General features: G+C 42.6%; 1 protein-coding gene across 4 annotated transcripts in view; it reads left to right on the top strand.

Moving 5' to 3' along the window:
* The first annotated feature begins 5,063 nt into the window (after window positions 1–5,063).
* Window positions 5,064–9,910, top strand: part of HSD17B7 (hydroxysteroid 17-beta dehydrogenase 7) — a 29,950-nt gene continuing 25,103 nt past the window's right edge. Inside the window, exons 1-3 of one of the 4 annotated variants that reach the window (XM_061400102.1) lie at window positions 5,064–5,199; window positions 7,248–7,451; window positions 8,629–8,721. In XM_061400102.1, the coding sequence (XP_061256086.1) occupies window positions 5,165–5,199; window positions 7,248–7,451; window positions 8,629–8,721 (332 nt within the window). In that variant the 5' untranslated portion in view covers window positions 5,064–5,164. The remainder of the gene's footprint in view (window positions 5,200–7,247; window positions 7,452–8,628; window positions 8,722–9,910) is intronic. The other 3 variants (XM_061400109.1, XR_009733312.1, XM_061400089.1) reach the window with 3 other exon arrangements.

Genomic DNA, 9,910 nt, shown 5'->3' with positions numbered 1-9,910 from the left:
CTTGTAAAAGAATGAAACTAGAACACTTTCTAACATTATACACAAAAGTAAACTCAAAATGGATTAAAGATCTAAATGTAAGACCAGAAACTATAAAACTCCTAGAGGAAAACACAGGCAAAACACTCTCCGACATAAATCACAGCAGGATCCTCTATGACCCACCTTTCAGAATATTGGAAATAAAGTAAAAAATAAACAAATGGGACCTAATTAAAATTAAAAGCTTCTGCACAACAAAGGAAACTCTAAGCAAGGTAAAAATACAGCCTTCAGAATGGGAGAAAATAATAGCAGATGAAGCAACTGACAAAGAATTAATCTCAAAAACATACAAGCAACTCCTGCAGCTCAATTCCAGAAAAATAAACAACCCAGTCAAAAAATGGGCCAAAGAACTAAACAGACATTTCTCCAAAGAAGACATACAGATGGCTAACAAACACATGAAAAGATGCTCAACATCACTCATTATTATCAGAGAAATGCAAATCAAAACCACAATGAGGTACCATTTCACACCAGTCAGAATGACTGCTATCCCAAAGTCTACAAACAATAAATGCTGGAGAGGATGTGGAGAAAAGGGAACGCTCTTACACTGTTGGTGGGAATGCAAACTAGTACAGCCACTATGGAGAACAGTGTGGAGATTCCTTAAAAAACTGGAAATAAAACTGCCATATGACCCAGCAATCCCACTGCTGGGCATACACACCGAGAAACCAGAATTGAAAGAGACACGTGTACCCCAATGTTCATCGCAGCACTGTTTATAATAGCCAGGACATGGAAGCAACCTAGATGTCCATCAGCAGATGAATGGATAAGAAAGCCGTGGTACATATACACAATGGAGTATTACTCAGCCATTAAAAAGAATGCATTTGAATCAGTTCTAATAATGTGGATGAAACTGGAGCCTATTATACAGAGTGAAATAAGCCAGAAAGAAAAACACCAATACAGTATAATAACACATATATATGGAATTTAGAAAGATGGTAACAATAACCCTGTATGCGAGACAGCAAAAGAGACACAGATGTACAGAACAGTCTTTTGGACTCTGTGGGAGAGAGTGAGGGTGGGATGATTTGGGAGAATGGCACTGAAACATGCATATTATCATATGTGAAACAAATCACCAATCCAGGTCCGATGCATGATACAGGGTGCTTGGGGCTGGTGCATTGGGATGACCCAGAGGGATGGTATGGGGAGGAAGGCGGGAGGGGGGTTCAGGATGGGGAATACATGTACTCGTGGTAGATTCATGTCAATGTATTGCAAAAGCAATACAATATTGTAAAGTAATTAGCCTCCAAATAAAATAAATAAATTTATATTAAAAATTTAAAAAATAAAGACAAAATTTTAAAAATTAAAGACTGCTCTTTAATATTTTATCTAACAACTTAAAAGGCCATGCATTTTTTAACTGCTGATTAAAAACTAGTAAAATCAGTACTAGAAAACTGATTTATCTCCATTTATAATTTTATATTCTTTTTATATTGAAAAAGAAATGCACACACATATTATCTTCTGGTCCTTGAGTCCTACAGAGCAATAACTTATTACGTATAGGCAGCATGTGACCTTTTGCTATCTAATGACATTGGTAAAATGCCACTCTCAACGTGGTTCTCGGCCACACTGGATGTAGAGTGATTTGAAGAAAAGACAGATGAAAGAGATCTACAAGAAAGGGTCCCATTGGCAGCTGTTTTTTTTTTTTTTTTGCCCCTGTTGCAAACCATAGGCAAGTTAGTTCTAGAGAGGACTGTAAGAACCCAGAACAAAGCTCTATTATGGAGGCATAAGACATCTTTATTTATTTTTGTCTCCCTAAGGACAATTTCCTGGAGAAGGAAATGGCAATCCACTCCAGTACTATTGGCTGGAAAATCCCATGGACAGAGGAGCCTGGTAGGCTACAGTCCATGGGGTCGCAAAGAGTCAGACATGACTGAGCGATTTCACTCTCACTTTCAAGGACAATGTCAGGCATGATACAAGAAACCAGAGATCAGTTTCAGAGTTTAGTGTAGAAGCAAATTTATTATATGAAGAAATGAATAAACAAAGGTAGTGGCTATATTTACTATGCTGATCATGGGGCCAAGGTGTGTTAGGGATAAATGGGATCACTGGGTAACATGTTTTCTTCTGGCATCTCTAGGAAAACAGCCCATGAACAATATAAACTCAAGATGACTAGCTTGAGGTGATAAAAGTCACACTTATTCACCTATAAGCAAAACCATAAGGACTTTTCTGGTGGTACAATGGCTAAGACTCTGCGCTCCCAATGAAGGTGGCCTGGGTTTAATCCTTGGTCAGGGAACTAGATCCCACATGCCACAACTAAGACCCAGTGCAGGCAAATAATTTTTTTTTTTTAAAGAGTTATTAAAAAATTATGACTGTTACTGAGCAGCATCCAACATGTGATGAAATATCTTTAAAATACAAAATTAAGCATCTGTCATCAACAGAGTCCTATTCTCCTGGTCTCTCTGGCACATCTAGCAGCTCAGCCTATCTTTCAGAGGCTGCAGAACCTTGAAAGCAGAAACTTTATTTGGAGAAGACCAAGGTTTCCTCACTTGGCTTGGATGGACATTGTGATGGAAGGAGAGACTGCTGGTCTTGCTCTGAAGTCTTCAGGCCTTCACTTAATTCACAGTCAGTCCTACACTGGTGGTCATCCTGAGATTGTGATGATACTAAATCCTGAGTCTGGGCCCTCCCCTTATTGGTAGGAATGAGTTTTTCATAGGATAGCCATACAACTGTCTGTCCCCTCTCTTATTTATTTCATAAGTCATTTCTGAGCTCTATGGGCTTTCATGCTAAGTTGCTTCAGTCGTGTCCGACTCTTTGCAACCCCATAGTACTCTTGCCTGGAAAATCCCATGGACGGAGGAGCCTGCTGTGCTGCAGTCCATGGGGTCGCGACTGAGCGACTTCACTTTCACTTTCCACTTTCATGTATTGAAGAAGGAAATGGCAACCCACTCCAGTGTTCTTGCCTGGAGAATCCCAGGGACTGCGGAGCCTGGTAGGCTGCTGTCTATGGGGTCGCACAGAGTCGGACACGACTGAAGCGGCTTAGCAGCAGCAGCAGCAGCAGCAGTCTGTAGCCCACCAGGGTCCTCTGTCCATGGGATTATCTAGGGAAGAATACTGGAATGGGTTGCCATGCCCTCCTCCAGGGAACTCTGAACTCTGGACACTCTAGAAGGAGGCTTTGGGTCTAGATTCTAAAGATTGGGGTGTACTGTCAGGCCCTATAAAATCACTGCTGTCTTGGTCTCTGTACATTGCTGCCCGACCTGGCCCTGTCTCATCCTTACTATATGCCCATGGTGGCCTCCTTCTCCTGAGCTGAAAGTTTAATTGGTATGATTAACCCAACCCTAGCTAAGAATTATTCTAAGACTGAGGGCCAGAATGACACCAACACGTTGGATCACCAACAGTTGCTAACCCAAAGAACTGTGGGAAGACGTTTCAGCAGTCTCCCTGGCCATCAAGGAGTCCTTTTGATGTCAAATCCCCTGTTACCGACAGCCTTCTCCTCCACTGTGTAGTGAATACTCCTGCCTTGTCCTGCCTCCTGTTGACCACACACAGTGAGGCCTCACTCCAGGACAGTTGCCTCTGACATGTGAGATGTAATAAATCATTGATGTCTCTTTTGCTGCCTCTGGATTCTTTCTTTGGTCTAGCAACTGGGCAGCTACAAGGGTTGCAAGACTGTAGGGGTACAGCCCAACACAGGAGTTAATTTTACTCCAGAACTTTCAGAAACTATTGTTAAATCATGGTTTCTTTATAATGGTTGTAAGTGGGTTATGGGTAGAAGCTGAGTGCCACTCAAAAAAAAAATATTGATGATATAGGAATTAAATCTTTAATAATCACATTTATTCTTTCAATCTAATTTTATTGGTATAAGATGTAGCTAATACTAAACTGATATAAAATTAATCAAAACGTCCAGGTTACTCAAAAGCCAATGAAAATGACCTCAGTCTCGTATCTTTCAGAGATCATTGCCGTTTATAAATAATTAAAATTTTTGAAGTGGTTATGAAGTACCTTCCACAGAGCTTGATACAAGACATGCAGAATTCCTTACTGTGGACCCAGACTAGTGATGGTCACATTGTGAATAGCCCACAATAAATTCAGAAACCTAAAGTAAGCATTAGAAACTTTTATGGCAGTTTGGCAGAGTACTGACATCTGTTGAATTTAATTAAAAAAAAATGGGGCTTGTATGCTTCTTGCTTTTTATTAAATTTTCTAGCAATTTATTTTTATTGATTATTCCAGAAGTACCCATCTGGGGTGGCTTGGAAAAACAAAGCAGGTCCTTTACCACAAAGAATCTGAGACACACTGAAATAGAAAATTACAGTACAGGACCCATTACGTCCTATGGAATTCTAAGCTTCTCTGACTCTACATCATATTCCAAGTTTTGAAAATTGGCAATTCATGCATGATTCTCCGTAAAGTTCTTAGTAAAATCAATGTTCATTTTCACGAAGATGATTTTTTAGAGGAAGAGGAGGAGTTTTGGAACCAGAAGGCTGGGTGTTAAATGGCACAGTGCCTGGATGGAAAACTAAGTAATGATCATCTCTAAACCTCACTTCCTAGCCTCAAACCTCTCCTCTAAAATACGGAGCGCTGTGAAAATATTCTGAGGTCTTCCCCCCATGAAATGCTAATCAGAGGCGCCAGGATATTCACCCTTCGTGAGCCGCGACTCCTCTACCAGCGCGCACCGCTAGGAGATCGCCCCAACCACTACAAAAGCCGGACGTCAGCGGGGCGGACCCGGGGCGGGACACCTTCCGAGGCCCAGGAGCAGGGACAGCTCGGATTGGCTCGGGCCTTGTGCGACAACGCGGCTCCGCCCCTCGGCCTATCTCACTCCATCTGGTCTCCTGAGCCGCGAGCGGCTGGCAGGCAGCGATGCAAGAGCCGCCCAGCGAGAAATCCGTGATGAAAAAGGGAGGCGGGGCCCCGCCGGGCCCTGATTGACGGCCCGGGGGCGTGGCCGAGGCGGGGCTATGGGTCCAAGTACGGGTGAGAAGCCTTGCTGGGCCCTTCTTTGGGGCGCCTGGTCATAGGGTGCGCAAGCATGCGGAAAGTGGTTTTGATCACCGGGGCGAGCAGGTGAGACCTCCTTCAAGATAGTGGAGGCGGCGGGGCTGGGGTCCAAGGGAGCAGGAAGTAACGAGCCAGGTGGACCAGCCACCGATCGACCGCAGGAGCTCCTGTAGCTGACCCTGCCTCGGTGGGGACAGGGCCGAGATCCTGTCCGGCTTTTCCCTGGGTTCCCCTGTGCGCGAGGTACCAGGCCTGTCGGCGTCGTGAGCAGCACAGTAACGTGCTTTCAATTAAACATGACAGGGAAAAAAAAGTAGAGCGTCACTAAGAGATGTGTCTCAGTGACGATCCTGTCGGTATGCAGAGAAAGGGCTCTACCCACTCAGACCTCGCCCCCTTTCCACTTTTGACTCTCTCATCACTGGTACATTAGACCAGATCACCATACATTTTGTACTCTCCCGGTTTTTTTCTGTGCTAGACTTCCGCCCCTAGAAAAATTTCAGCGTCCAAGAATGTTAGAATACGCGGGGCAAATATCTCATGTAACACAGTGCTAGACACCTAGTATAAGTACTCTTCAGAGACTCAGAGAAAAGTAACTTTTTTCTGTTAAGGCGTGGAAGGAGTGCAAGTAACCATACTGCCGATGAGTAATTTACTCCGGGGGTTGGGTATTTGGATTCAGCCTCTGTTTTACTTTTCGTTTGTAGTTCAATGAACAGTGTGTGGAGGATGAAACTAACCAAATCAGTTTTCTAATTGAGGCGTTTGGGGGTCGGGGAGTGGGGGGCGGTGCGTGGGTGGATTAAGACTGAGGTTATGTTAAACGACATTTAAAATTAGTTCAGCTTTCAGTTATCTAGACATGTCCTTGTTAACTAAGACAAACCTGGCAGGTGTCCTGTGATGGGCAGAATTTTAGTATACCCTCACCTGAATAACTTTAACAGCCAGTGTGGTGCTTTCTATGTTGATATGCTTAAATATCAACATGCTTAATATTGCAAATATGCAAATATCAAATATGCTTAAATAAGTCAGGCTTGATTTTGTGTTTGTTTCTTTTACAAATATTGTGATATGTGCAATTGTATATTTATAGTAAAGGCCTATTCTCAAGTGGGGATGAATAAACAAAACTATGGTTTATTCATGGTGCTAGACTCTTTGCCTGGAATCAGCTTTCAAGTCTTGGAAACAGCCCACTTACCTAGGGTTTCACTGTTATCAGCCAACCTGATCCGACCTTTCTCCCCATCTACTGTGTGGTTTCACAATGCTCTTTCTGAAGGAGGTCATTGACACATGTACTCATCCCTAGGTGCGGAAGATCCCCTGGAGGAGGAAATGGCAACCCTCTCCAGTATTCTTGCCTGGAAAATTCCATGGACAGAGGAGCCTAGTGGGCAACAATCCATAGGGTCGCCAAGAGTCAGACACGACTGAGTGACTAAGCATGCAGCATGCGTTCATCCCCACATCTCTTTCCTTGTAGCCATCTTATATTTCCTTTTCCTATCTTCTACTTAATCATCTTCCTGTTGGTTATTCAGTTCTAATAGTTGAGAGGGACTTGTCTCTTTTGCCATTTGCTTATACCTTACCCTAAAAGAGTCACCCATTACTTAAATTAGGAATTTCTGGTGCTGCTGATAATGGCCATGATACCAACTGATAGAAGAGCCCTTGCCCTTGAGAAACCTAGACAGTAGAGTAAAACATGCACACTGCTAACTGCTGAGATGCTCTTTTTAGCACTTGCTGGTGATATATTGAATCACTTTCATGAGTGTCATGATCAGCATAAAATGAAAACCACTGACAGGATAAACTCTGTCTTAAATGCTAAAGGCAATTCTGATTTGCAGTTATTCAGGTCATTGAGCTTTTGCAAAATGAAAGAACTACAAGCTGGACAACATCCTGAGCCAGTGACTATGAGAGTTGGAGGGTTCCCCACTTCTTTACATAGTTTTGGAGTGCTTTCTGTCTACCTGGGCTCCTGTCTGGGGCTCAAGTTGACAAAATCAGTCTTCTGAGCCAGAGAGAAGTTGCTTCTATTTGGCACCTTCTCATTTAATGCATATTCGATACCTGAATTGTCCTCTCAGTGGCGTGGGCCTAGCCCTCTGCAGGCGGTTGCTGGAAGAAGATGATGCACTTCACCTGTGCTTGGCGTGCAGGAACATGAGCAAAGCAGAAGCTGTCCGCACCTCTCTACTGGCCTCCCACCCTGCTGCTGAGGTCTCCATCGTGCAGGTGGATGTCAGCAGCCTGCCGTCGGTGTTCCAGGCCACCAAGGAGCTCAAGCAAAGGTCTGCGTCTTATTGATGGCTTTTTTCTCATGTGATTGTGCAGTGCAACAGCTAATAGAATAAGAAGGGATGGGAAAATCTATAAAAGAAACAGGTGCAGTGTAAAAAGAAGTTACACTGAGGAAATCTGCAGAGTGACATATTATGCCTCAGTATACCATATTTTCATTCTTAATCACAATCATGACCATTCCATGAAGATTAATTTATGAGCATTTTTTGACATGCAGTCAGTTGTAGTCTTAGGTTAGTGTAACTCCTTTGATGTTTAAATACATTTTTTGCATCTTTGCTTTACATAATAAAACTCCATTAAGTGTGTGAGGCAGGTGTTGACAAGTGAAGAAATTTCCCCAGGCCACTCACTAAAAATTTGTTCATATTGACTAATTGGCAGACAATAAACATTTGATAAATGTTTAGTATCTGAAGGGCTAGAGTCCTTAGATATATAAGTTCTCAAAAAATGTACAATAAATTGCATATAGCTACACAGTGCATTTTTCTGGAGAGACAGGGCATGTTTTTTTCTTCTAAGAGGAATGAATAATAATTATTTTAATTAATAAACTATTAATTACATTTTTGTAATTCAGGCCCTTAATAAGCAAGAGCTTCTTTATTTCCATGGACAGTAAAATGAACTTCAGTATATATAAGGAAAGCCTTCTTGGTAAAAGAATTGGCTGAAGAATAATATATTGTATTTCGTTTATGCTCGATAGCCATTTGCATTACTGTGTTCCCTGCTCTAATGGATATCTTGGTGTTCAGATTCCAGCATTGATGGATCAGATTATACAAATTTTACTTGTCAAAAAGGAAAGATGTGAATTTTTTTTTTCTAAAAAAGCAAAAACCTTTCTAAGACCAGAGGGAGCGTGGGTTTAATAGAGTTGCTGTGGTACCTTATTGGGAGGACTAAGCTGGAAGGAGTATTGATCAGAGAATATTTGATTTCAAGACCCAATACAGCTCTCCAAATTCTGTTTGAAGCCACCATCAAAAAAAGAATACTCAAATATTTACTGGGCTAATTAAAAAATGTTGAGAAGGTAGTACTGATGCCTTAGCTTGCTACAGCCATCTTTTTGTACTTTCTGTCCTTCGTGGACCTTCTGTATTCTAACTGCTCTAAGAGACAGCTAACAATCTTCTTTCTTGATTTTACTTGCAGGTTTCAGAGATTAGACTATGTATATCTAAATGCTGGGATCATGCCTAATCCACAGCTAAATATCAAAGCACTTTTCCGTGGTCTCTTTTCAAGGTAATTTCTATCTTCTAGATTAACTGATTGGAAGGAAGGTGTTTATTTATATATTTTTGCCTAGCTTTGCCGTCAGTCCATAAGTTGAGGGGGTGAGGGGGTGTGGAGAAGAATGAAGATAGAAAGTACATGTTGCAGCCATGTGGTGAAACGTGCTTTCGTCTTTGTGAGCAAAGTCATGATTCTGTGTTCTTGGTCCCCAGATATTCCAAGAATGTTACATGTTTTGGCAGGTCAGTTTTGGTCTGCCTCACTGTGTCCATTAGAACATTTCAGAACTAGGCAGAGTTGTCAGTGAGACTCTAATATCCAGGAAGGCAACTTGAGAAGCATTTCTCAGCCATGTGTCAGGCACTCTGACTAGTAGGCTGAGGAAATGTACAGGGCTAAATACCTTCCTGGGAGATTCTCAACACACATTCAGTTCAGTTCAGTCACTCAGTCGTGTCCGACTCTTTGCGACCCCATGAATCGCAGCACGCCAGGCCTCCCTGTCCATCACCAACTCCCGGAGTTCACTCAGACTCACGCCCATCGAGTCAGTGATGCCATCCAGCCATCTCATCCTCTGTCATCCCCTTCTCCTCCTGCCCCCAATCCCTCCCAGCAGCAGAGTCTTTTCCAATGAGTCAACTCTTCGTGTGAGGTGGCCAAAGTACTGGAGTTTCAGCTTTAGCATCATTCCTTCCAAAGAAATCCCAGGGCTGATCTCCTTCAGAATGGACTGGTTGGATCTCCTTGCAGTCCAAGGGACTCTCAAGAGTCTTCTCCAACACCACAGTTCAAAAGCATCAATTCTTCGGTGCTCAGCTTTCTTCACAGTCCAACTCTCACATCCATACGTGACTACCGGGAAAACCATAGCCTTGACTAGACAGACCTTTGTTGGCAAAGTAATGTCTCTGCTTTTCAATATGCTATCTAGGTTGGTCATAACTTTTCTCCCAAGGAGTAAGCGTCTTTTAATTTCATGGCTGCAGTCACCATCTGCAGTGATTTTGGAGCCCCCCAAAATAAAGTCTGACACTGTTTCCACTGTCTCCCCATCTATTTCCCATGAAGTAATGGGACCAGATGCCATGATCTTCGTTTTCTGAATGTTGAGCTTTAAGCCAACTTTTTCACTCTCCACTTTCATTTTCATCAAGAGGCTTTTTAGTTCCTCTTCACTTTCTGCCATAAGGGTGGT

The sequence above is a fragment of the Bos javanicus genome, chromosome 3 (genome assembly GCF_032452875.1).
Source record: "Bos javanicus breed banteng chromosome 3, ARS-OSU_banteng_1.0, whole genome shotgun sequence".
Classification (NCBI taxonomy): Eukaryota; Metazoa; Chordata; class Mammalia; order Artiodactyla; family Bovidae; genus Bos; species Bos javanicus.
Note: the sequence above shows the minus strand (reverse complement) of the source record. Positions and strands in the feature narration are given on the sequence as shown.